General features: G+C 49.9%; 3 protein-coding genes across 4 annotated transcripts in view; 2 read left to right on the plus strand and 1 right to left on the minus strand.

Annotated features, from left to right (window-relative positions):
- The window catches only part of Mtr4 (exosome RNA helicase Mtr4), a 30,955-nt gene extending 29,637 nt beyond the window's left edge, over window positions 1-1,318 (plus strand). The window contains exon 26 of the mRNA XM_050185775.3: window positions 1,176-1,318. Coding sequence (XP_050041732.2) covers window positions 1,176-1,228 — 53 coding nt within the window. The 3' untranslated portion in view covers window positions 1,229-1,318. The remainder of the gene's footprint in view (window positions 1-1,175) is intronic.
- Fdx1 (Adrenodoxin-like protein 1, mitochondrial Ferredoxin 1) lies at window positions 10-3,407 on the minus strand. Of its 2 annotated transcripts, none has more exons than XM_055075171.2 (6): window positions 3,170-3,407; window positions 3,020-3,074; window positions 2,819-2,925; window positions 2,590-2,677; window positions 2,454-2,506; window positions 10-297 (listed from the first exon to the last, which is right to left on the minus strand). In XM_055075171.2, the coding sequence occupies exons 1-6, from the start codon at window positions 3,315-3,317 to the stop codon at window positions 188-190; spliced, it is 561 nt and encodes a 186-aa protein (XP_054931146.2). In that variant the 5' UTR covers window positions 3,318-3,407; the 3' UTR covers window positions 10-187. The 2 variants fall into 2 exon arrangements, with proteins under 2 accessions (XP_054931146.2, XP_050041743.2); XM_050185786.3 differs by lacking the exon at window positions 10-297 and adding an exon at window positions 807-1,431 and having other exon boundaries at window positions 3,170-3,403.
- A 72-nt stretch (window positions 3,408-3,479) lies between these two features.
- LOC126539062 (VWFA and cache domain-containing protein 1) overlaps window positions 3,480-27,710 on the plus strand; it is a 70,533-nt gene continuing 46,302 nt past the window's right edge. Inside the window, exons 1-2 of the mRNA XM_050185774.3 lie at window positions 3,480-4,232; window positions 10,218-10,280. Coding sequence (XP_050041731.2) covers window positions 3,867-4,232; window positions 10,218-10,280 — 429 coding nt within the window. The 5' untranslated portion in view covers window positions 3,480-3,866. The remainder of the gene's footprint in view (window positions 4,233-10,217; window positions 10,281-27,710) is intronic.

A 27,710-nucleotide genomic window follows, 5' to 3' on the forward strand; every position in this document is an offset into this window, starting at 1 on the left:
AGTGTTGTGATGTCCACATGATGTGCATAAGTAAATGTTTTTTTGTACTTCATTGCTCCATGGTCAGATTGGCTGAGCACTGTTGCAGCTTGCAGTCACATGGAAAAAGTGGTCTGTTTGGTAAAACCTTCGGGAATTTCGCTTCATGCCAAGTTGTCTTTAGTAGTGGAGGGTAGTATCCTGGTAATCAATCCGTAGGGTAAACCATGTAGATCAATTTGTTACCCTTCGGTCGCAAACATCTGTGGACAGTTGCTTCTTTGTTAATTCTGGCTTGAAAGGCACTATAGTTCTGTTCTGCAGGAAGCAAAAGATGTTGAAACATTTCAGGTGGCATTTTGTACAATCTCAAAGAGAATAGTGTGGATGATCTGGCATTAATAGCTGTGCCTGAGGGCAGAAACCTGGGCTTATTGACAAGGCAGGTCTCACTGAACAGTGCAGGAAAGACAAGACAAATAAGTAGTGTGCTATAAGCAACTCGTCCTCTCCGCTTATTCGTCCTGTCTTTTTTACGCTGTTCAGTCAAGCTGTGCCTGCTTTTCACATAGTATTAGCACTGTAACATTGTAACTCTTCCGTTCTAGTACAGCTTGCTATTCTTGTATCCAGATTGAATAGTGGGACCAGCTATGTTATGACGTAAATGTGCAGTCTGAACACACAAGCTACAATGAAGGAGCCTTGTGTTTAAATTCATGGCTCTGTAAATACTCAAAGACAGTGTTATTTTTGTTTTCTTAACAACATGCAAAGTATTTCTCATCTTTCTTGAATTTGACCCAGTAATGCTCAAACACAGTTAGTTCCACATCAAGAAAAGCTTGCTCACCTTTATTTCTGGCCATGGAGATTACACTTGCACAAGAAAGCGCAATGAATCGTTACTCTAGTACAATCTGAACTACACTGAGCTGTAAACATCTGAAATATCACTCCAGTATATATAGAAGAAATGCTGCTATAGACTGTGTGCTGTTGCCCATGTTTAAATCATAATCCTGAAGTATTAAACCCAGCACAGCATAAGTGAATGCTTAGAATAACAGGTTTAATAGCATATGTTAAAAAGAAAAAGAAGAAAACTTCAATTATTTTACAGGTAAACACCGTGGTGTGCATAGCGTGTGTGCCGTGTTTTTCAATCTTACATTCTGTGGCCTCGTGTGTTTCAGCCGTCAAGCTCATCAAGAGGGACATTGTGTTTGCAGCCAGCTTGTACCTCTAACGACGACGTCTGCCGGGAAAGTTAACCGAGCATGATTTTAATAACAAGTAAATCTATACAATAAATCGAATAGCGGCATGGACAAGCAGAGCACCGCTTTTAGTGCGGCTGGGGCACGTGACCGTCAACGTAGAAGTTGCGTGTTGCCATTGGCAATGTCACCTCCATCCCTTCCAAGTCCTTGGTCAGTATGATCTGGCATCCTGTAAATAAACACTTGCATCCTTCACATGGCTCAGAAACCAAAGTCACCTGGGATTGCTTCCTTTCTTATCTGCGCACAGTCGTGACTCTACCGTGCCTCGCCACTGTTTTCGGCAGAATCAACAAAAACGGAATGACTGGTTATGTGTTGGTTCAGCCCTAGAAGATAGAATGCCAGTGACATCTAAAAAAAAAAAAAAAAAAAAAAATGGAACAGATTGCTTGAGTCACTCTTCTGCAAATAAAAGCAACAAGCCTATGAAGGGTTCTGTTTTCGAGGAGTGGTGGCTTAGTAGCAGCGTAGGCCTAATCACACATGGTAGTTTTGATTGCAATTGGGTGCAATCGAAAGTGGCAGTATTAAGAGCTGTGACATTGTGCTCCTGGGCACAAGGTCACAAGTTCGACCCCTAGTCGTGATAGCCACATACTGATAAGAGAAGAATGCAAAAATGTTTGTGTGCCGAAGTTTCGGGGCATGCTAAAAGAACCACACCAGATCAAAATTGATCCAGAATACCTTGCTACGGCTTGGCTCGTGGCGAAACTACCACTCTGCAACATAAAACCTTATTATTATTGTTCATTTATTGCAAGCAAGAAATCCAGATGTGCAGTTCCATCCTTCTGGACTTAGCAATGATGCCACTCTTATTTGTACCATGGTGCATTACCGGATGAGCTTAAATCAAACTTTTCAGGAAAAAGATAGTGTGTCTTTGGGGGAGTATACAAGATTGCCCTCCTGGAGCTTCTGGGATATATGAAATGTATGCACAAGAACTACATAGCAGATACAATACGACTTGCATGCGGCTCAACTGGACTTTAGAAGAACACAAGGTGAAAGGTGCAAGCTGCTTTTTTATATAACCGGAAGAGAGAAGTGGTTTAAAGCAAGCTAATGCATGCTTTTTAACATTTTCAAATTTCTATATAAGGTAAGCTGTTTAATATACTGAAATGCCGCATACAAGGACAGATCTCTACGCACACGCGAAAAATTGCAATGCCTTCTTACCAAGCCTGGAGTTCTCTTTGAGGAATGGCGCCAGGTCCAGGAGGTCCTCCTCTCTGAAGGAAAAGGCAGAGGCGAGATTGACTTATTTCGCGCTTTTCTTTGGAAACTATACGCATTAGGCAGGGGCACGAATTACTTTTCATCGGGCTCTGGTAGCTTGTCGCAGTAATCCTCCCTCACGTACACGTGACACGTCGTGCACGCTAGAGAAGCTTCGCAAGCACCTGTGACAGTGAACACAACGCCTGCGTTAACAAATGATCGCCGAACGCTATCGCCCCGCACAATGCGCGTGCGAGAGCGCAGCACGTATGGTGAAACGTAAACTACCCTACGGCCCACGACCTAACAGTTAGTTATCGTACCTTCCATTTCGACGCCGTAGCGATGAGCTAAGTACATGAGGTTGTCGCCAACTTTCCCCCGTACTGGCACTTTCGATCCATCTTTTCTTACGTAGGTAATATTGACTCTGCAGTGAGAAAGTGCACAATAAGCACAGCAGCAGTGAACCTGGTGGGAAAAAAAAAAGAAGAGAGTACTGTTAGTCCCTACAAACAACTCACACTTCGTCGTCAGACTTGGGATCCTTCCATTCGTAGCGCACTTCGCAGCGAGACTCTGAAAAGGCAGGCGCACGTAGGCAGGATTAAGAATAAACAGAACTTTCCAAGCGTGAAAAGTTTATGAAACTACGAAAGTATTTTTTTGCTCACTGTTTCCCGTGTGCAACCACCTTCGCGCCTGTAAGCGAGCTGTTCTCAAGTGCCCTGGCTGCGAGAGGGAAACACTGACGGGTATATATATGTGTCTAATAACACTACAAGTGATAAGTGCCACATATTTATTAGCCAGGCAAATCATGCTGCCCTTGCTTCATCGCCGAACTCGTCACAACTCAGCTGCTCTTTGCTCCATGTTTACAGCGTGTGGGCGCAGCCATATTGAATCGCAGATCCGCGGCAAATAGTTGTTTTTGGACCTTTCTTAAGATTAAAATATGTTTGTTAGATTAAATAAGATTACTTTAATTATTTATATAATAAAATATCAAAAAACGTACGTTTCTATTTAGAAAATTAACATTTTGCTACAGACCTATCACGTTATTGCTTTGCCTTCACCGCCCATTAATGGCAGACGCCGTCGGACGCAAGGTGTCGGACATGCGGCAGTCGGGCGGCTTGTGTGATCTTGTGTTGTGGTGGTGGTCAGGTCGCGTTTGTGGAGCCGCCGCGGTGGCCTTGATGGTGGGCGACCTGGCACAATGAATCGGCTACAGCGGCCAGCGACGGTTACCTGACGAAGTCGTCGCCTGCTCAGGCTCATCCTCACCGAGCCTCCGAAGAGGGCTTGCAGCGCGGCGGGGTTCTCCGTGCGTGTGTGTGTTTGTTGACCCCCGCTAGGAGGAACATGGCGGCGGGTTCTTCCGAATTTCGGGACCTCCGGAGAATTGCCGCTCTTGGCTCCGTCGTCTTCGTTGTCGTGTGCCTCGACTGTGTGCGATGTGCCGCGGGCGGCGACGCCAAGCCCTCGATAAAACTGTTCGGGAACATTGGCAAGTTCGCGAACCGCTCCGGAGTGCACGAGTTTCTCAAGAGCAACTTGTTTCTCGCGTCGCTCGCCAAGGAGTCTTCGGCAGCCGCCGGGGCGGAAAGTGCGGCCTCGGATCGACAAGATGCGATCGCGGACAGCATATATCTGCAAGTGGAAGCGCGTTCGCTGGGATCTCACCTTCGCAAGATCAGCAACGAGGAGCTGGGAGTCACGGCTATGCAGGTGAGCGACCCTAAGACGTGTCGTCGAGCGGTGCCAGATTTCGTTTCTAGAAGCGACAAACAAGCAAAACATTACGGTCGCGCCTTGAGCTGCCAGCTTCCGTACACAAAACGCACGGCTCTTCCTCTGCGAAGCTGTAGCGGGCGTTGGTGCTTTTGCTGCGAAAAACGCGGCACGAGGAACGAGCCTCATTGCTATGTTTGTGTACGCTTTCGTTTTACCAGCGCGGGCGATGTTTTCGGGCTCGGGTACGGATATCGTACGCGGCACCTGACAAGCTACGCGCGGTGCCGGCAATTTCCTGAATGGAGTCGATTACTGCTCGCGGTGCGGATGCTGCGACGAGTGTCATATTTCTCTCTTTCCTTTTTTTTTTTTCTTGGCGTCGCTCGTGTGGCTGTCGTTCTTTTTTTTCTCCCGTGCTTCGCTGCCGTAGCGCTTATTGATTGGAAAGAGGCGAGGCCGCCTCGACGCGTACGGTCACGTTTTCGCGCTTCTAGCAGCGTACGTGCCGAATGCTTTGTGATTATGCTGTGTTTTCTGTCTCTCTTTTGCCTTGAGTCGTGCTTCGAATGTTACGTGACGCCTGTCGTTCATAGCCGGGCTGATCATAGATGCCGCTTATGTCGATGCACTTTTGGAAACGACCTTACTGGCACGTCGGATGTCTGAGCATCCCTGCGTCTTTATTCGAGTGTTACCGACACCGCAGCTTTTCTTTATTTTCGTCGTTATTCGATTCAGCAAGCGAAATGGCCGCCTTTTCTAAATGATTGTTTTGCCATCGCCATTATCGTCAACTTCATTTCATCTCTAGAGCCAGCCCACGAAGGAAAAAGACCATGCGATCAGTGAACTATGCACTCTCTGTTTTTCGATTCCGAACAGTCCGAAACCAAAGTCAGCCACCGTTCTACAAATAGCCCGTGTGACGGCTCAGTGGGCTTGCATATCTTGCTTTATTTAGGGCCATTTGGGTGGCAGTGCCTCGAGCGATTTCTCTATAATGAAGTGACGTTTATAACGAACCACTTTCATGGCCCGATCTGTTTCGCAGCACAGGTGCTCGAACGTAACGTATTTCTTTTTTTGTTCGTTACGGGTTCGTTATAATTCGCTACCTCATTTCTTTTTTTCTGTCTAGTTGAGGCGCACTCATGCTTTCGCTTCCCCACTGTCGCCATTTAAAGAGCCTAGCAACTTGCGCTGTATCGCTGTAGGTCGTGGATCTTTAAATCGGGAGAATCTTGGCAACGTGTACCGTGCGTGCGCCGATTACATTGCCAGTGAAGCGTTCGAGATGCCGGTCTCTTTTATCGGGGAAAGTGCGATATCGAGGCATCCTCTCCAGCCTCACCGAGCGAACAAAAAGAGCGTGTTTGCCGACCGGGATCGTGTTGGAACCTGCCTCGCACGGCTCGGAGGGAGGCCGAAGTAATATCAGAGGCTGGCGATGATACAGCGTGGCGGACCCAAAGATTCACCTGGAATTACTATCGATGCATAGCCGTCCGAGTGAGAAATGTTTTGGGGAGGGCAGGTGGGCTGTGTCACGTGGCCCCGTATCTCTAGGAAAGCGCGTAGAGGCCGCGTCCCGCAAACCCGTGTTGTTCTGAAGCGTCGCTTATGTGTGCAATATTGTCACGTTTTTTTTTAAATTATTTTTGGCCAACCGCATGTGCTACTCATTATCTCAAACATCGAACCATGCATTTAATCTTCAACTCGTATTTTCATATTTGGCCTGTCATATTTGGCTGCGTAAACAAAATTGAATGCCTGCGTGAGAAATCATGAAAGAAAGATTGCTCTCCAGTCCACCTAGTTTGGTTGGATACGATATCATCATGACTGAACAACCATTTTCATTGTTACGTACCGCAAAGTGATACCCTAGAAATTCGCCATCCTGGCTGTAAAGCGTTGTCACAGCAAAGGCCTCGTGCATCTGTAGGCATGCCATAGGTTGTTCTAAGAGCAATGTCCGCAGAATATCTGAACAGAGTCTGAACAGAGCATTTCAGACGTGATGGCTCAAAGCTGTCATATAGTGTCAAGCAATGTCGGACCAGATCCAAGGCACAAGGATACAGTTAGCTCTCCAACCTAGTGAGCTTCCCCACAATGCCATCAATCACACCACTCCACATGCTAGCAGTTGCTCTCATGGCCCACTGTTTCATCGCCATCTGTTTTGGACTGAGATTAACATCATGGCTGTATGATTTTGCTGTTTAGTAGCACTACTACGACCAATGATTAAACCTTAGATTACATTTTTCTTTTTCTGGCACTGATTTGTACAGCTACTTGGAGCTTACATTGTTAAGTCAGCTCACATAGTCCAAAATGCATCTTATTTTTTTACAGCTGTAGCTTCTACAAGTTCTTTTAGTTCTGAATAAATCGATGCATGAGTGCACCATGTCCTAAAATTCTAAGCTCTTGCTTTTGCTTCGAGTTGTTGATGAATTCGATTTCGCCCTTCCATCTGCTAGCCACCTTGTTAGCTCAGATGGTAGAGCGGCGTCCTGAAAAGGCGGTGGTCCCGGACGAGGACGAATTTTTCTTCAACTGTAAGGCTTTTCTTTCGAGGAACCCGTATGGGTTTCCTTTGTAGCAATTGCTACGATTGGGTGGATGTCTCATTTTCCCTTTATTAATTACTTCTCTCCACCTTGAAGGTTTCCGCAGAACTATTATGCCAAATATATTTCTTTGCTTGAATTAAGTTTAGCAAAGCAGGGTACTGGGTTGTTCTAGTTGGTTACAATATATGATGAATGTTATTTGCGCACCACATGAAACGAGGACTGGGGAACGACAGGCATAAACGACAGACATTGCGCTTGTGTCTGTCGTTCCCCAGTCCTCGTTTCATGTGGGTGTGAATAACATTGATCATTAGTAAAGCAGGCAACTTATTAATAAGGGGCTCCTCAAGTAGAAGATAAGGTGGAGTCATCTGGGCCAGTTCCTCCTCACAAACATGGCCCTATAAGCACTGCAGAGCCTGCACAATGTTGACATTCATACATTCTTCGAAGGACATCACAGTAGGCAACAGCTGGGGCTGAGAATAGGGCTGTCGCAAGGTAGCTAGGTGCTGGATGGGATGGCTGTGCCCCTTCGCGATGTAGGCTGCAGTGTGCCCAGGCCTGAAGGACTGTTGGATATAGAAACGTCTGTGGCACTTTATTTCCATATATAGTATGACACTCAGTGCCATATATGTATTTAGCTTCTCAGTAGCACTCCCAATAGCAATCATAATGAAACAGAATTAATTACTGGCATACCTCGATACAACAAATACAGATATAATGAATTATCTGATAAAAAGAAAAGTAAATTTCAAGTGTTTATCACCAATATCAACATGTAACGACTATGTACTTAAAGGAATATTGGATATAGCAAATATATTTTTATGTGTAATGCAACTTCATTATATTGAGGTCCCACTGTATGAGTTCTTAAAAATAAGTAATGTTGGGTAGCATTTCACACGTTCAAGAGACATGTGCGAAGCATCACGGTGCTAGACTTGCGCTGCTTCCTTGTGGAGAAAAGAAACAAATAGGAGGCAGTGTGGAAGTTCTAGCACCACTGGAAAATCATCCTGAATAGAGAGTTTTAGAATAGGGGCCCCAATATTTTGGGGCCCCTAAGAGCTTTGCGGGTGTTAGCGTTGGGACACGCAGGAGTGAAGAGCTTTAGAATAGGGCTTTGCGTTTGCAGATAGCGTCTTGCACTGACAGCGCCACTACGGCGTCTAAGAAAAGCTATTAAAAATAATTAAATAAAATATACCATCTTATCATATGAATAGTAATTTTGACTTGCGTGTATTCGCGTTTAATTACAATTTAGAGGTTATTCTTCAAGCAGCAAACAATTAGTTGTGCTTAGTTTGGAGCAACAAAACCAACTTTACGTGCCTTCACCAGCCAAGCTTAGCCGTGTTAGGCCTACGAGCCATAAAATCCATACTCGAATTCGGAATCAGCGGCGTCTAATGAATCAATCTTCATAACACACGCTAGTTGAGAGAAAGCGATAACTGCAGTCACTTCTCCTAGCTTGCGAACTTCACGCATTACCGCGAATCGAACCCAGTTTGGTGCTAGGTTAGAGCCGTCGCTTCGATGGGTGCCGCCATGTTTGTTGACGCAAAGCTTTTGGGAACGATATTTGAGCTCCCGCTAAATCGGTGAAATAGCGTTCCCAACGCAAAACCCAAACGCAGTTTGCGTCTCGCGCATGCGCAGTGGCTTCGACGCTATTTCTTTGGGGCCCCAAAATGTTTGGGGCCCCTATTCTAAAACTCTCTAATGTTCACTGCCATTGGAATGGGACACTCCACCACTCTGCAAGTGAATTGCTTTGCTGGAGATTGCTGATGATGTCTGCGCCTTTGTCATGCACATTAACCAGACTTGTGATTTATGACTCCCCTTGCACTGCAGTTACGAGAACATGTGCATATCTGTGTGTTCTATGAGGAGTACTCGTAACGCTCACACTATCGGCACCATAAGTTTAGAGCACGCGTACCTCATAGGCATCAAAATGAACACATGTCTCTCTAGATTTAGCAGTATATAAAAATTGTATTCTATATACCGTGGAAGCAGGGTCCATTGGGAGAGTTGGTTAAAGCATGGGCAGCGATCCGCATTTCAAGGGATAAAAGCCTGAAGTAGTTTATGCAGTGCTAGTGGCACTGTACAGTGACTGTCACCATACACCCGCCGCCAGCTGGAAGTGTTCCCAGTGGACATTGTGAACAAGGGATTCGTAGAAAATTCCAAAGAGTCATTTTGCTCTTACTGTGTTCAGTGAGCTACTTCTTTTCTAATTTTACCTGACCAGATGGTATTCCGTCGGAACCCTTGACTACATCATGCTCCAAATTTACGGTTGCAATAGTACAAACTTTATGAATGGCCTTTGTAGTACAGCCACCGGAGGCCCATTTCCAAATAGAATTTCTCACATCGAGTTTTTTATCTGCCATTAAGGTTAGGACTGAACACACTCGTCACAAGGACACTTTCGGTGACCATAGAAACATACCTCTGAAATCTCTTTGACACATCAACCTGCATAACACAGCCTCAGTAGAGTTCATGACTTCGAATGATCATGGGGTTCAGATATCATTGCAAGCTCACATGTAACAGGACCGCAAGAATGAGTCTTTCCAAACAATTTCAGTCTTTCCCTTGTATCTTAGCTGTCCCTTGCATAATTGTAATCTTAAAGTGTACCCTTGAGGACAGACAGCCGCAGGGCAATAAAAAATTAGCTGCCCGTGGTGTTTCTCCAGAAGAATGCATGTTGAAGTTTTCATATATTGGTAGGCTTCTTTTACTCCAGAAACAATGTTATTGGGCTACATAACAATAAATGGTACATATACCACCAATGTTTATTGCCTTATGGTTGCAGTTGCAAATAGCCAAGGGATTTGGACACAAGAAAAGGTGCACTGCTCTGACACTCAGCTCTGCCATAATAACATTCACGCTGTCCTTCTTGTGTAAATATTCATGGGTGGCACATGACTAGTCTAGGTGTAATAACTGGCTGTAACAGTTGGAACTGGGGCATTTATGGATATTTTTGCAGCTATTGCATTTTTCTGTCTCAAAGCCACAAATGAGAAACTCAAGGATCATCTGCGTGCATTGTTTGGCTTGTTGAACATGGTGACTATCATTAATGGCGGTTTATCAGATTTGTCATGCAATCGCAGTGGCTTCGAGCTGCCGTTTATACATCAACCGAAATCGCTTCTTACAACTCCAGCAGGTCATTTGTTGGACATGAATTGTGATAACAAAATTTAAGGCTTGTTTTTCTGTGTTTTATATAATGTATCCGCTAGCCTTTTTATAGAGCCTCTTATTTAAAAGCATAGTCATTCTCAAAGCACAGTCTTAGAAAACAGCAGCACTCATGTATCTCTTTTGTGTGCAGGGAATCTATGATGAGCTGCCGTTCACCACTGACAACTTTGATGCAGCCAAGCAGCTTGACGAGGTAAGTTTATCATATTTGCGGTGAAACACATGCTGCATCAGCGTTGCATGTTTGTGGTACAGCAGCACTAAGCCAAACCCTGACTCAGCATTCCAAGATATCAGTGTGCTTGGTGACCTCCACGGTAAATGCAATCATGCAAACTGCATTGCTTCCTACACTCTTCTACTTCCAGTAGTACAAACAGTGACTCCGAGCATTCTGTTGCGATGCAACAGCCATTGCCAACACATAAATTGTGGCCTGATTTTCTTGCGCAATGCATTCACCATCAGATATGCCAGGAACATTGGACAGCGTGTCACCGCTTGCAAGCACTGCGATGGCAATCTGGAACAGTGACCCTATTCACCACCCGTTATGAGAAAGTAATTTTGTCGGTTTTACTGAAGAAAAAAAAAATATTCCGAGCAGTTTGTATTCTGACACCGAAATGCTGCCCCTGCTAACGCAGGCAGCTTGCATGCCTCATGTGAGTCCTGAAGGCTATGGCGTTGGTCGCGAATACATATTTGTTGTGTTGTACTCCTCGATGCCGCCTACGCGAACAATTACACTGGTCACTTTGTAGCAAGCTGCTCCCTCTCTCACACTCACACGCACGTTTTTCAGCACCATCGAGGGGTGCTTCGTTGCGGATCATCGTTTGCGTGCGTGGGCGGCGATCCCTTAGCACTGCCCGACCGCGTGCTTGCTTGCGCTGAGTGTTCCCGCTGCCGGTGCGTCGGTTGCGGTGTCTCTGGCTGTGCTGGATGGCCTCCTCTTCGTTCTCCCCCGGGGTCGGTGTGGCGCACAGCTGGCAAAAATATATATCCGCGTCGCGTGGCAGAGGGCCGCCTTCTTTCCGTTCTCTCTTTCGCTCGCCTCTTCTTCTCCTTCCTCGCAACACCCCCCCCCCCCTGGAGGAAAGAAACTGCTTCGCTCGTCTTGGCGGTGGTGTTGTTGGGGGTAGCTTGGCTAAGCTCGGCGCGGCGGCGGGAACCCTGTAATTTTGGGAGAGGAGGTGGGTGCCAACGGCGACTGCTCGAAGCGGCGGCGGTGGTGATACCCCCCGCTCGCCCAGGCCCTCTTGACAACACGGGGTTCCCTTCTGTGTGTGTGTGTGTGTGTGTCTGTGGTGTGTGGATGATGAAGTCTTTCCTTGCCTCATCCCGCTTTGCCGTTCTTCCTTCATATTTCTTTTTGTTTCCCTTGTGTTTGTTGCTAGCTCAGTTCGTTCCTGCTTTCCAACGGCTCGCCCTCCTCCTCCCCCTCTTTCCCTCACGAAATCGTCGGTTTCTTGTGGAACGCTGGGAATTTCTGTGTGAGCGGAAGCTGCACAGCCTTCCACTGTGATTGCGTTTTTCTTTCATTCGTTCTTATTGTAGAGCAACAGTACCTTTCTGCTGTCATTTTGTTTTGCCGGTGGAGGGAAGGGGGTGGGGGCGCGTAGCTTTGCGGGAGGGTCGAGGAACAGCCCTCAGCAGTCCCGGGAAAGACCTGGTGCAGTGATGATGGCTCTCGCGGCTGCTGTTAGTCGTAGTTCGTCGAGGGCTTCGGCTGCCTCACTTTTCCTAAAGCCCCCTCCCCCCCCCCCCCTGTCGGAGGCGCCAACGGCTGGGCAAAAGACCGGTGGAGAGGGCATGATACTCCGTTGGGGAAGGGGGCCCTCCCGTTCACCCTGACTGCAAAATCCTCTTCGGTCGGAATCTCATTCATTCCGATTCTACCGTCAGCTCTCCTCAGCGGCACGTGGTAGCGCGCTGCATTTTATTCTTGTTTAGTGCAATAATTGCGGACACCGTAGCTATAAGCAGGGATGGCGAAACAAATAATACAGAACCGCTGATTCGAACAGTTGCACTTCGCAAACAAAAGTTTCCGTAGCGTTGTGTTGTGGCCAAGCAGATCGTCAGTTAGCTCATTTCACTCACTCATTGTTCGTGTTAAAAAGAGAATTGATTATCTATATTTAGGTGAATACCGTCGTCAATGAATGCGAGTGGTGTCCGACTGTGTACGCACCCTGTGTGCGGTACTTTGCTGTCGACTTCGATGTCGTGAACAGGCTCTGTGATTGGGCGCTCGATAACGAAGAAAACGGAAAGGAAAAAGGTGGTGAACAATATCACCGCACCGTATGGACGAGTCCGAGCCACGACTCTTTCAAGCGAAGCGCTCCATTCCTCGCATCGCAAATAAGGAAGATAAACAGTGTACCGAGCTCGTTTCGGCGCGCTTTGTTAACGCAGCTTCGAGGCGTGGGCGTGCTTTACTGCGCTGGAGGAAGTCCTCGTTCGCGCGATAAAACGACCGGTGCTCGGGCAGGACCCAAAATGGAGGCGAGAGAGAGAGAGCATTTCACACTTGGCCCCGGAAGTGCGCTTTTACAAGGGCGCAGCGTCGTTCGTGCGGGTTTCAAGGCGTACTTGTCATTTGCGGCTTCCCTTTGCGTGTTCTCTTCTAGTGGTCTGTAGAGTGCTAGCAAAGTGCAGCGTTGCTTTACGCGAAGAACGAAGGAAGTGGGGGGTAGCGTGCTTGCAATGGGCGCTTTTGGCGAAGCATTACGACCACTGATTAGAGCGCAGAGTCCATTTGCCGCCACGCTAACAAACGCGCGCAAACATGCACGCGCACATTTTTGTCGCTCACGAGCGATAGCAGGCGCGGTTCCCCGTACCGGTGATTATACAACTCGCCCGTTGAAGCGGCGACTTGACTACATGGAGCGTATTTAGTGCGCATAGCGGCCGTCGTCGGCGCGACCGCTTAGTACTGTGTACGCGTTATCCTCGCTTTTATGCCGTGCTTTATCGGCTCTTTAGTTGAGAAAAACGCGGAATACGTCTTGTATGCCCATCACTGCTGTAGCAGGGGGGTCATCGCGAGGCGCGAAATACGCGCCGTGACGCGCCAACGCCGAAACATATGTCTCATGGGGTTTCTGTAGCGATGGCACGGGTCCGTACATCGGTGGCAAGGTCAGCCGTAGAGCATTCGCCTGTACCACATCGGGAGCCTACAGCAACTCTACTGCGGTCCACATAAGCTATGTTCACATGAACCTGATAAATTCGGGTCGAGCCAGAAACCAGTCGTCAGGGTCATGTAAAAAGGCTGTTTCTTCCGATAGGTGAACCATTGATTGCGATAGCACGTTGTTAGACAGCTATAAGAAGTAAAGTAAGTCGCTTTATCATCTGTATAAACTGCTGTAACCATTTCGTTACTAACTATATGAACAAGCACGTTGTCACGCGCGCACAGGCAAACATGAGCACACCTCACTCGATGACCACAGACCCGCGCTGTCAGGACGCTGCCGCGATGAAGAGCGCCAGCATGCGGCGAGCGAATTCGCCTTTGTACTGCATCTCGCTTTAGCGCGAGCTAGGCGCGCGAGCACATAGCGCACACGAAGCCATCAGTTATCACCGGTCGGTTAGCCTTCGAACCCAGCGCACATTGCTTCCCAATATAGACCGTTTTTTCATGGTCGCCGCCATATTGCGTACGCAGTGGCGCCACCTATGGGCATTCGACATGCTGGCTTGGGCGAGTTGCATGTCAGGTATGCGCACGGCGCTGGTTTCTGATGTTTGTTTCGCGCGGTATATTTAGTGTGACGTGGCGCCTTGTACGTGGAAAACGGTTCTGTGAGACGTAGTGAAGTGATTTAGGTCGGCATGGCCGGACTTTCTGTTGGCTTCGAGGCGGAGGGAGCACGCAGCGCGATGTGTGCGCGCGTGTTTGAGTCTAGAATCAGCCTCAGAGATCAGTTGTGTATTTCTGAAAATTCGATTCACTAATGTGATCTTATAGCAGTATTCGCCTTTAGTTCTAAGCTGCGGTTTAGGAGCAATGAAACATGCGCGACGATCGTAACAGCGTGGGCATCGTTCTGCTACGACAGAAGCTACGACACACTCACCCGTATTATAGAAATTTTGACCTCATAAATAGCCGTCGCATTCTTTTTATGCGATCCCTCGGATATTGCGGCTTTACAGGGCAAAAAAGGCAATTCTGAAGCACATGCATGGCTTATAAATGTATCATTCTAGTTCACCAACCGCAGTGATCGCTGTGTTGAGCAGCGCCATCGGCCTAGCACATACAAGAGGCTAGCGTAGGCATATAGTGATTTCAATACTAGACTTGAAATGCGTATATTTGATAACGCCTGGCGCTTAGTTGTGTCGTGGCTGCCTTAAGTTGGCAGTGCACGAGCATGCGCTCTTATGTTACAGTTCCTACGCCAAACGACCAGATAGTGAGCAGAATTTCCATTTCCTGGCAATACACAAACGCCGGTTCTCTTCGTTGAATTAAAACCAACACGCCCAAAATAGTTCGTAACACACACACCGCGTCTGACGATGCTCGTCACATGTTTGCGCCCCCAACAGACATTTCCGCATACCGTAGTTACCGATGCACCTAAAGGCTACACACTTGTTTCCCTACGACCTTGTATGAACGGACATTGCGTAAATTTCAAAAAGTACGAGCTGAAACATCTCCAAATCGTTCCACAGCACGCGACAGCCATAATTTTAAGCACGACGCGCCGGATCGCACAAACCAGAGAGGAGGAATGGCTCGCTGCGCGCCCTTTCCTCCTCGCCCGATGAGGTCTATAGGCCACGCTCTTCCGTTGCAGCTGGATAGGAGATGCGCTCTAACATGCCCCCCCCCCCCCCCCCCCCGCTCCCTAGCGCGCTTAAGCGCGCAGCCTCCTCACCTTCCTCCCTTGCGAGCGCTAGGAGACACCGGCGCATCAAGCCATCATCCTTCTCGCTTTCCCTCGCACCTACAGCATATGGCGCACGGACGCGATGTTATCGCGTTATGGGACCTCACGTCGACGTCGACGCCGACGGCACAAATTCTCCTGGAGTGTCCACATAATTGTCAGCGCAATAAAACGCTGTAGCGGGTCGGGCCGAAGGGGCGTCGAGCCGAATTCTGCCAAGCGAATTGATTCGCCCAACCCGGCTGACAAGCTGCGTGTAAACGCATTTAGGTCTGGTCGGTTCGACTTCTCTCGTGGCCCGGTCGCGTCGAGTTCATATCAACGACACTATGGCCGGTATCCTTCATGAAGTTGAAATTCTGAGCGCTGCCACAGAACAAACGTCGACGTATAATGCGAGGAGTCCCGCGAATCCACTCCGCTCATGCGCATTTACGTTCCTCAATCCCTTCCCGCGACGACGACTGCACGCTCACATTCTCGAGTCGGAGACAAGTGCTGGCAGCTGCTGAGGCTGCCTGAAACTCGCCTCCACGCGGTCTCAGTGCCCCGTGCGACCGTAACTCGACTGCGAGGCGCGGTCCTCCCGGCTCGTACAACACTTGAGACGACGGCGATTCGTGGTCTCTTGAAGGCGAGCCCCTTGTTTCGCCCGCGCGCTTCTTCGGCCGCGGACCGAGAGGAACGTCCTCTCCTCTTCGCGTGGCCTCGACTGTTGCCTCCCTTCACCGACCGTCGTGCTCGCCGAGAAACGTTGACGGGAGAGACGCCCTGCTCGCCGCGGCTGTTTCTGCCGCGAACAAGCTCGGCTATTCATTTCGATGCTGCCCGCGCTCTAGACCTGCTGATCTCGGACTCTCGAAGCACGCTCCACTCCCAGCACTACTATACACCGCGGTTTCTTTCAGTTGCGTGCGCAGTCGTACGTGTACATCGCGGTGTGTGCGTGCGTGCGTACAGACAGCACGTCGACGCTGTTCTCGCAGTGGCTTTCCATTCCGGATTTGTCTCACGTTGTAGCGTACGCCGTTGCGTACAGGGCGCTTTCCTTTTCGAAGTTACCCGTCTCCTTCCTGCCTCTCTCAACCTTTACTTTGGTCTTTCAACAACGCTTCTCGTTCAACAAGCGGGAGGTGAGGCGGGGGGGAGGTTGCATGTCGATGCTATCTCGCCAGCAGCTCCGTTGAGAGTGCTCGCTGCTGCGGCGTTATCAGGAGGAAGGAGCTGCTCCAGAAAACAAGAGACGGGTCTTTGTGCGCGTTCGTATATCTACCTGCCATGTTATATAGGTGTAGTGTATACTACGGAACGTCTCGGGTGGGGTGGTAGGGGGGGGGGGGGGAAGCGGTGGACGTCTTGTGGCGTTCTCCCCGTCAGCCGGTGTATACGCGCGAGGCCGCCGGTTCGAATCCCCGTCGCTAAGCCTCGTGAACGAACGTCCTTGTTCTTCCTCGGCTGAATGGGATGATGAGCTCGGAAACGACGCTTTCCTGTCCTGGAATTGCTAGTGCGAGCAGAACTGCGGAAATGTCAATTCACGGCTCGACAATGTTAAATCTGTCTCACGCAAAAAAAAAAAAAGAAACAGTTGTATATTTTTATTTTATTTGGCCTTCGAAGTTGTGCGCGGGCTTCTTTCGTGTCCTTGAAGAAACGTCAAGCTGTCTGAATGGCTCCTTACTGTGGGCATCCTGTTTTAGTGCCGGTTGCCGCGAAACCCTAAGGCACGGACTACACGGAGCGGTTCAGCTCGCGTTAGGCCGGCAACGCGACAAATGGATGAAGCCGCTTTTTTCGAAGTGTGAACGTAATGAAGTGATGTTGATCACCGAAGCGCTTACTCACCAGCTGTGCATGCGATGTTTAGAGATGGAACCTTACGTCGACACGTGCAGCTAACCCACATGAAGCATGTCTCCCGCGCTGAGGCGCTTCTCACTTTGAGCGACAAATTTCTCAGCTCGTCGTTAACACTGTTGCGTCGTCTAGAAAGGTTATGGCTCCCATAGTATGTCTTGCTAAGGAAAAAGAACATCGATGGTTGGTACTAAGTGTCGGCCTCTTGATGTCAGGCGGGGCTTAAGGCGTACAGGCCTTCTTCTGCTCAACAGGTGCTTGACGGTACGGTGAAGTCGTAAAGTCGCCGCCTAAATAGGATCTGCCTTCTCTGTTTAGCCTCTACTGTACGCGTTTGAGCGGGCCAAAGTATCCGATGTAACGCGGACCGGCGTAGAGTTCAGCTTGAACCGCATGGAAGTTATTTTTGGCGAGGCTTCGGCGCTGCTATAGGCTGCTCTACGCGATGACCGCGCCATGTGTGATTTCTAGGCCGAAATATGTACCGTACGCGGCCTATAGTATCAGATCCAATGACCCGCGGTGCACATTTCGGCCGTGACAGCAATGCGGTTCTCGCTCGGCGCGAAGCGAACGCGCACCGACGCTTCAAATACGTCGTAAATTCGGTGCATGGGGTTACCCGCAAGGCCGCGTTATTGCTATGCGTTTGGTTATCGCACGTATACTATAACATTGCGAATCTTTCCCTTTATTTATTTCTTGCCTCCCCCCTCCCCCTCGTTTCAACAGAAACAGTTGTGTCGTGTCGATTTGCACGGAAACCGCAGCGCCGTTACGCGACAACTACCGCGGGGCGGGGGGGGGGGGGGAGTGAAGGGGTGCGCCCTTCGAAATCGCGTGATCTTGGAGGCCACGGTAGAGGACCAAACACTGGTGCATGCAGCTGGGACGGCCGGGTGTGCCCCCGGCGCGCCTAGTGTTAGCGCACGCTCGCAGGCAGCCCTTGGTGCCTATATAATAGCACGTTGGTGGGGGAGGGGGGGGATGAGGCAGTGCGGGGACGGGTCCTCCTCTATCCTCGCGTCTATTCAGCTCGCTGCGGCCTATATACCGCAGCGCCGCATATCGCCCGCCTCCATGAATAGCGCTCCCGGCGCGCAACCCACAAACCGCACGGGTCCACCTGAGCCCTCCGCGAATGGAGAAGCTTCGCGCGTCTCTCTCTTGGACAGAGCCTTTTGGCCTCCGTTTTCTTTCTTTTTTCGCCGTCTCGTTTTTCCTCTTTCGAGCGTTAGCAGCTGGCCTGCACTCACGACTAGGACGGTGCGACAAGAATGCATCTTCTTCCGCGGGGGCGGCGACGAAAGAAACGTTTTCCCGCGTGTTTTCTCGATGTTATTGTTATTATTATATTACAGCGCTGGCTGTTTAGAGCTCATCATCTACGCCATTTCCATTTCAGTCCAGTCTTTGGTGAGCACACCCAAGGACCATTTTCAGTGAAAACCGCGCCGGCAGGCGCGGCGCAGAGTTGTGGCAGGTCGCAACTTTCGCCGATTTCTTTTTAGCATGTGTGGATATGGAGCATGAAAGAAGAACACTGCACAAATTTATACCGGTGACGCTTCCCCCCTCTTTGGGGTGACCGATGGCGGGATCGAAACCTCTGTCCCTCACCACAGCAGCTCGATGCTACAACCATTAGGCCGCGATCGCAGGTATGCTTATTGTGTGGCGCCAACGCCAACTATATCTCTTCGAGATTATCTCCGCGAGCGACACACTGCGTGCTAGCTGTGCCTCAAGGGCCGGTTTCCTCTACGCCGAAGACGCAGAAATGAAACGGGACAAACGTATAGCATTTGACTAACCGCTTCACATAGATTCCAAGATGTGCGTTGTTTCAAGACTCGGCAATCATTCCTTCGGCGTGAGGTCGACTTTGATTGCCAGCGAATAAAATTAAGAGTAAATCTTACGTTATCTCTGTCTCTCTCTCTCGCTTTCAATTTCCTGTTCAAACTGACCTGAGTGACGGGAACGTTAGCGGAACAATGCGGATATTTGGCGTATTTTTCTTTTATTTATGCCGTTTCGACCTCGGTTCGCATACAACGCAAACTGCACATTCTTTGCCGATGAGTAACTCAACGGACACGGAGAAGACGCTGTCAAAATTGATCATCGTTTCGTGCGGTTTAACTTCCAAAGCGACACTGGTGGCAATGTACGACACACGGTGTAGTAAAGGACTCCAGATCATTAGAGAGAGGGGGGTGGGGGGCCCAAGTGAGGGGACGCTGTCGGTCAGGCGCATACAAAAAAACGCAAGAGGGACGTGCAAAGATCTTACGCATATGCAAAGCGGCTTTGACCAGCCGGAGTTCTTGCACATCTAAGTACCTGAGCGTTTTTCGCATCTCGCCCTCCCTCCCACTCCTCCCCGTCTAAACATTCCCACCGCGGTCAGGATTCGAACCCGCGAATCAAAAGCCGTGTAGCTACTGAGCCACAGCGGCCGGTATAGACACTGCCAGAAATCCGCCTTGGCGTGGCCTCCGAGATCGCACAGATCTCCGAGGCCGTGGTCATGGGAATCTTATGCGGGAAGTTCGCATGGGGTGTCGCCGCCCGTATTTCGTCTCTTCCACTGTATAAGAGCTGCTTTTTCCCTATTATCACGTTGTAGTGCCAGTTCTGTTGTGCGCACTATTCTAGAAGCGTAATTTTACTCGTACAGGTTGACTTCATATTCATCTTTAGTGGCCCTTTAATCTGGGCTATGGCGCTGCGCGGATGAACACGATGTCGCGGATTCGATTCCTAACAGCGACGACAGCATTCCGATGAGTACAGAATGCAAATAACGACCGTTAGTTACACACACAAAAAAAACCTTTCTTTTTTTTTTCACGTTCGTAACACCCAGCCAGTAATTAAGAGCCGATTTGAAAGGCGGCTGTGTACCTGAGCTGCCTTCAGGTCTGCGGAGGATATACACAGCGTGCCAGCGAATGGAATACTGACAAGACGAACAGAAGCGATTTGTCACTTGTTTTGTCCGCTGGTGCGCCCCTGCCACCCACGTATCTTGTGTCAGCTCAGGTCACTTTCATTCCTTAAAGGCCCCCTTATAAGGGGTGTTACTAAAGGGTGAGGAACGTCGTGTAACGGACAATTCAACGTGATAGCCAATGGGACATTTGAAAAGTGGTAGATACACCGTGCAAACAAATACAAACACGCGATAAGTGATGAATTTGTATAGGAAAGAGTATTTCAGCAAGGTAGAACGTCGGCAGTGGACAGTTGAACGTAATAACTAATGGAACATTTCAAAATAAGGTAGATACATTGTATGTCACATCAATCATTGTAATCAAGTTAATGACAAATCAGTTCATCCGACAGCAGTACAAATCTACAGAGTTAACCTAATGCGAGATTCCCAGAGAGAAAGCTGCGCAGTTAGGAAAATTCGTCCCTGTCCGAGGATCGAACCTGAAACCAAGGCCCTTCCGGAGCAGTTGCTCTGCCACCTATGGACTTAACCAGGAGGCTAGCAGATTCATAGCAAAGCCTTGCTTCTGTACACATTTGCCTGCATGACCGCAGAAACTTGTGTTCTTCAGTATACCGGGCTCTCTCAAAAGCATTTCTTAGAAATCCCCTGCCTTCGTATGCTCGTAGCTCGGTTTCACTGCCACCCAGCAATGTTCGTAAGCAGTTCCGGGCAACAAAAAAATGGGAAGAGGCGGGGGGAGTGAAGTCCTGTAGCCGCGCAAGAATGGCAAGAGAAGGAATTTGCTCCGGGACTCCTTGTCCGTTTGCTCCGCGCCTTGTTCGACAGGGGAAAGCCACTCACTTTGCTTTCTCCTTTTCAAACCGAAATATCCTCTATTTTCTTCTTTTTTCTTTCCATCGCTCTCATTCTTTATGGCTTCCGTTGCCGCTTACAAACACGCGCTCACACACACACAGACACGCCTTGCAGGAGAGAGGTTGTGTAGGTGCTCGTAAATGATATCCCTCCCTCTCGCACACGGCCGCCGTGCTTCGTTCGCTTTTTGAAGATGCCGGACGGTGCGGGCCTGGAGAGCCTCTTCTGGTACCCCCCCCCCCCCTCCCCCACCCATCCCTGCAAGCGGTGTTTCACTTCTTCTTTCTCATGCGCAGCTTCTTACCGGTCCCTACCCCTCCTCGCCCAAATTTCGCACCTCCGCGCATGAACCAAAGAGCAAGGAGGCGGCATAGCTTCGCTTCCTTCATACCTGACGGCGGCGGCAGGGGCATAACCGTGTCCGGCGGCCGCGCCGGGCCTGTCTATCTGAATACGGTTCCAACCCCCCCCCCCCCCCCTCACACCCCTATTCCCCGCTCTGTACCTTTGGACCGGCCTGCCTGCCGCCCATATCGCGTGAAGACCGGTATATGGGGAGAGGGTGCGGCGCAAAGGGCTCGACCTTCGCCGAACACCTTCGAGAAGGTAAAGCAGGGGGAGGGGGGTATGAGAGAGGGGTGCTGATGCTGGATTGCGTTTGCTGCGGATTCGAACTTTCGAATAACATCCTTTCCCCTTCTCCCTGCGTGCAAAGCGAAAATCTTTTTCAGTGTTCCGTACCGAAAGAAAGGGAGGGCTTGGCAGGGCTGGTGGGGGAGGGTGAATTCCGCGGCTGCAGCGGCTCGAGTATGATATAGAGAGCTGAGAGAAGTAGGTTGTGTAGTTGTCGATATCGGAAAGAGGAAACGTGTTTTCCTGCGTAGAAGAGGGGGAGGGATTTGAAGGCTTTTTTGTTTGTTTGTAGCAGGATGGCCGTTGCGTTCTCTCATCTTTCCCCTCTCTCATATTCTTGCATTCGCGGAGGTAGGAGGGGTTGGTGGCTCGTGTCCACTCTACCCAAGACAAAAAAAAAAATAGTTTTGAAAAATGAAAAGGAATAATGAGGCTGGCGGTCTGCATCTTTACGACTCCTCCTCCTCCTCTTATAACGTGGACTCCGCAGTATTGCCGGTCCGAGAAGCCGCGCGAAGTGCTGCGCTTCTCCGCGGCCCCGTCACTTCGCGCCGTCTTCACGCTGGCCCGAACTGAAGGAGAGGGAGAAAGCTTTTAGTTTTGAGCGAAGAGACGTGCGATGGGCGTCTCTCGCTTGCCTTCTTTTTTTTTTTTTTTCTCGTTCGAGCTATCGCTGTGCTGCTTCCTTTCTTTTCTTTTTTTCTGCCTCGGCGAAGAAGCGAATGGCGAGGCAGGCTACTTTGATGTCTTCAGCGCCTCCGCTGCTTTGACCGCCCCGCGGCTCGGGGGATGATGCCTTTTGAGAAGACAGTAGGGGGAAGAGGAGGAGGGGGATATCCGAAGAAAGAGGAACACAACCGCAATCTTTGTGCGGTGCCGGTGTTGGGCCGTGTGGCGAATGCGTCGCCGGTTGAGGCCGCGGGCCCGCCGCCGCCTTTGCTCTCTCCTCTGCGCTGCTGCTTTTGACCGGGCCGGTTATTTATTGTACCTCTTCTGTCTGTCTCTCCCTGGCCGTCCTGTACATGTCAGTTCGCGGGCTCCTTCTCTGTTTTTTTTTCTTTTTGTATTTGTTTGTTGCGTTTAGTTGCCTTCTTCCTTTCGTATCTTCCGTTAGCGGCTAGTTGTGTGTGTGTGTGTGTGTGCAGGCGGACGGATGGCGCCGGTGAGGTTCTAGTTTATGGTCCGGACCTTGCGGCTGCGGTTGTTTCACTTCATTTTTCTGTGCGCATTTCGCCTCTAGTTCTGGTGCTTGCTTCGTTCTCGGCTTTTGACGTTACCTTGAAAAGCGCGAAGGGGTAGCCGAGATGCAGCGTCTTAAGCATTCCTTGCCATCTCTGTCTGTTTCTTGTTTCTCTCTCTCTTACGAAGTCCAGCAATACACCCAGCATTACTGCTTGTTATGATATTTGTTGCATATTTACTGCGGTTTTTCTACCCGTGATTGCATTAGCTTTCCTTGCCTGTTTTCCATCTAGTGTAGTGCTTTCAGGGTAGCCTATACATAACGAATGTGTACGCTGCCTTGTTCTGCAGTAGCCGAGCCAGTTTTCTGTTCTTGTTTACTATTTTTTCAGCGTAACCCGGCCGTCTTGCGGTTTCTATGCGTTTCACTTATTTGCGGAGGGGAAACAGAACCAGGGTTCGTTCCCGTGACATTGTTGCAAACGTAGAGCAATGCATGTATAGCCGGTAGTCAAAAATAAAATCGAAAATGTTCAATGCTGAAAAAGAATTTCGTATTGATTCTCTTTTTAAGTTTGTTGGGTAGGATTTTAAAGTGCAGCAACTGATACGCACATGAACACACATACGCAAAATGGGGCTCAGGTGCGTGGAGAGGAGGTGGGGGACGAAAGCAGAATCTGAAACTATCTGCAGTCATTCTGCCGCACTGGAGTAGGCTGGTCTGAAGGATAGCGAGAGCATAGTAAAGGGGCAGAAGATGCCTAAGCTGAACACTAGTTGCGATACCATCTTGAAATTGCCTTACCTGTTCTCCGTGACGTCACCACCTTTGGCAGCTTGTGCTCAGCACTATAGTCAACTCTTCATCGATTCAAGGAAAGAGGACATAGCGATTAAGGCAGGACGAGCACATACTATGTGGCGGCTGTCGCAACATAAACACAGTCCAAACCCGCGAAATTACCGCGAAGTTCGTGACATCGACCGGATGTAAATTCTCAGAAGCCCTGGAAAATGTTGGCCCTCATTTTCTGCCTCCGCTCCTTTTCGCTGAAGGAATGCGGCGCGAACAATTCTGGAGTGACACTGGACCGGTTAGTTCATTGTGTTTGTTTCTCTTATCGCCCAGTTATACTCTGTTTCATGCATAGTAGGCTACACTACGAAGGACCCGCCGTGGTTGCTCAGTGGCTATGGTGTTAGGCTGCTGAGCGCGAGGTCGCGGGATCGAATCCCGGCCACGGCGGCCGCATTTCGATGGGGGCGAAATGCGAAAACACACACCCGTGTACTTAGTTTTAGGTGCACGTTAAGGAACCCCAGGTGGTCGAAATTTCCGGAGTCCTCCACTACGGCGTGCCTCATAATCAAAAAGTGGTTTTGGCACGTAAAACCCCATAATTTAATTTAATTACACTACGAAGCCTAGGGCCACTTCTTTCAGTTCGCATTCGCCACCAAGAAGTAGTGCGCCATATGTGCGATGAATATGTCATTCGCTGCAACGTTGACTCATGCTTTTAACCTTGCTTCCGCCAGTTGTAGGTGTTATATATGAAGTAGTTGTTCCGTAGAAGTTGTCGCAGACCAAAACCGTTTTCTGCTTGGTATGAAATTGAATGTAGTGGTTTCCATGGTAGGTAGGACGTAAACTCGGGGAGAGCATTGCGTCACGCAGCCAGCAAGCGAACTCTTCGTGAAGCCATTCTCGCTTTCTCCCTCGCAGTTTTGGCCGAAAATGTTTGGTTGCCGATAGCTTTTAATCGATGCGCACTTGTTTGGCTGTGCTGCTGTACCTCGCCGTAGATGTCAAAACAGACGGCAAAGCGGACAGTGGCCATCTTAAGCCTCGTTTCGATTCTGGCGAAAGCAAAAACGATGCAAGCTACTTTGCTATCTGAACAAGGTGGAAGCCGAGCAGCAGGCACGGAAAACTCCACAGCAAGGTCGTGTATACACTCAAATACGATGTGTGGTTTTCTTGGGTGTTTCTTGTTACCGCGAGGTGGCCTCACGTCGCAGAGGCGTCTTCCAGACGGTTCCAAAAGCGTTCCATTACTCGTGCTCGAAGCTGTCTCCTTAGCTGTCTACGTAGACTATCTCCGATGCTGTCCAGAATTGGAACCCACCCTCAGCTTGCAGAGCGGGCGGGAAGTACTGAAACCTTGCCGCGCGCTCGGACGTGATGATCACGTGTTGGGCCGATGCGTTTTGCTTCCTGCATTGTTCTTTGAGACCCATGAGGACAAAAATGAACCTTATTGATATCTTTCCCTAGAAGCTGCGCTGCGCTAACAGCTTAATAGTGCTTGGCCATGGTGGATGCTGTGTTCCAGTACTCGTCGTAAATGGTTATTCAGGCAAGCCAAGTGGAAAGCGGCCATCTTCAGTGGCGTTCCAATTCTGACGAAGGCAACAAAAGAGAGAGGCTGGTGAAGACAGCATTGAAGTAAATAAAAAACGATGCTGGCTGCTTTGCTGTCCAAACAAGATGGCGACTGAGCAGAAAAATGGGAAACTCGACGGGAACATCGCCTGCGCAAAAGAAAACACGTCACGCTTTCTTCTGTGCCTAATATATGATACGTTGTTTTCTATGAAGGTTCGCACATGGGAAGTGTTCAAAAAGAAAGCTACAATATGCCCTTTTCTGAGCCTTGTCGATGCGAGGTGGCGTCTTCCACGTGCTTGTCATAACTACAGGGTTCGATGCTGTCTTAGCACTCAACAATACTGGCCAGAGCTGAAACACAGCCAGAGTAAATGTGCTGCCGTCTGCCTTGGAGAGTCTCAACCAGGCAGTCTATCTCATAAGGCTTTGGCCCCTAACCCACATTCTGGCGCCCAACGTGGGGTGAGTGGTCGCAGATGCGCTTGAGACAAATGTCGTTGGCGCACACGGCAGCAAGCGCAGGTTTCTTTCTTGTACTTTGTGTACCTCGTCGCTTCGGGGATGCGGACTGCAGCGCCTCTTATTTTGAACAATCGCGGCGGACAGGTGGTGCGGTGCGTAAGTGGCTATTACGCACAACGATCGAAGCACGAATAGGTTCGATCCCGAGACCGATGCGCTTCGCGGGTGGTATCACTCTGTGCACGCATCTCTCTCTTCCGTTCCCTCTCCTCCGGAAACGCCGCGCCTCGTTCCGTTCCTGCTGCGTCACGCAGGTGCGCGCTTGTCCGCGCAAATCCGTGCTCACGAACCTAACCAATTGCTTTATTGTTGTTTTATTTTTCCGAGTATTATTTAAGCCTATCTCACTCATTCATCATTTGGCGGCGGCTTCCTTTTTCCCCCGCATCCGACGCAATAAAGAAAAAACCGCTCCGCAGCGGAAACCTTAATAGGAGAGGAGGAGACAGAGGTACGTGTGTCTTGCATCTGTCCGCATCACCCGTCTTCGACTCGCAATTGCTGGTGTCTCTTGTGCCTTCTTTACTTTTCTTTCACTTTTTTTTTCAGCAAACTCCTCGCGCACGGTCACTCGTCTGCCGCTCGTGTCTTTGTGCATGCACCCAACTCCGGCTCGCGAAGTTACGAGTTTCTCTTTTCTTTCTGTACGTTCGTCGCAAGACTCCGCTGCTCGGTGCATGCCTGGGCGCGCGTATTACGTTATGTGCGGCTCGGCTTTTGCACTGTCGGCGGCGTCTCGGTCGGAGCCAGTCCCTTTGTATTACTCCTTCCTTGCCTCCTTCTCGAAGACGCCTTTAGCGCGGCCGACCGCTCCTCGCGCACGGAAATTGGTCGTCGGCTCTCTCAACTGCTCCTTTCCTCCCCTTCGCTCCCCCCCCCGCGTGCCTTGCCTCTCCGCCCCCCCCCCCCCCCCTTTTTCGCGCCGCGGCTTGGTTGCCGGCGCGTCGCTTCGTTTGGGGCCGTTGCTTCTTCCTCGCTGGCTCGCTGCGGAGCGCGCATTAGTCGCGCGTGATTGCCGTCGCAGTGGCAGGCGCCGGCGGAACGCGGAGGCCTCCATCTTCTTCCTCGGTATTGCGTGGCCCTCTCGCAGCCTTCCTCCCCTTCTTCACGGCGGAGTCCCAAGAAGGGAGGGTTGGTGGACGGGGAGGGGGGAGTCGGATCTTACGCCTGCGTCCTGCGTGGCGTCGTCGTCGGTTCGGCGGCCTGTCGGAAAGCGTGCGGCATTTGCCGTTGCTGTACTTTTTTTCGTTGTCGCTCGAGACAGCTGCGTTTGCGCACGCGCTTCTTTCTGAGCTCGCTATGGCGGCATGCGTCCGCAGGGGGGCGCTACCTTCGTTGGTGGTTTGGGCAGTGGTGCGCTTGAAATACCATGTAATGCTCGTTTGTCGATGAGCTGTTGTCTCCACTCATCATCATCAGCCTGGCTACGCCCACTGCAAGGCAAAGACGTCTACCATATTTCTCCTACTACCCCGGTCATGTGCTAACCGTGGCCATGTTGGTTGTCCCTGCAAACTTCTTAGTCTAACTTTCTGCCGCCCCCTGCTACGCTTCCCTTCTCTTGGAATCCAGTCCGTAACCCTTAATGACCATCGGTTATCTTCCCTCCTCATTACTCCAATCAGTCTCTACTCAATGACAGCCAAATAATTGAAGTACAGGCTCCGCCTACGAAACTGCGCTACCTACGTGCTGCGAAACTTCTTTAAAGTTCGCCTCCGTGACGTCATGGAAACGAGCTAACGTTATTGGGTGGCGCGTGTATAGAAATTCTGCTCGAGTTCTACAGCTGTGTACGTGCCGCCGCTTTCTTAGGTCGTCACCGAATATAATCCCGAAACACATGACGTCACGGGGCGCCATTGCATGAACTTTGATGTGGGGGCGCCACCGTATTTCGTTACTACATGTTTCTTTTTTTCTTATCAAGCTTCCGCACATAAGACAGCTTTCGACGTTCCAGAACAGCAGTTTACCTATCCAGCATAACTGTTAGCAAATCTGTTGGCCAGCAAATTGTAGCACACTCTTGTATGGCACCGTGTTGAAAGCGTGTTAAAACCCGCCGGCTCTTCTTTTCTTTCTCCGCACACGCGCAAACAAACAAGCTTCTTTGTCCAACACAACTCTATGGTCCTTCTCTGCGCTGCAGTGTTATAGTACTAATATAACGCAGGCGGCGCGCAAGTCGCCTCCGGGTGGGCAGAGGAGGGATTGGGGGGGGGAGGGGAGGGGAGGGGGGGAGGGGGGGATATAGCGGCATAGGCCCGGCCGTCTTCGTTA

This window comes from Dermacentor andersoni, chromosome 11, assembly GCF_023375885.2.
Source record: "Dermacentor andersoni chromosome 11, qqDerAnde1_hic_scaffold, whole genome shotgun sequence".
Taxonomy (NCBI): domain Eukaryota; kingdom Metazoa; phylum Arthropoda; class Arachnida; order Ixodida; family Ixodidae; genus Dermacentor; species Dermacentor andersoni.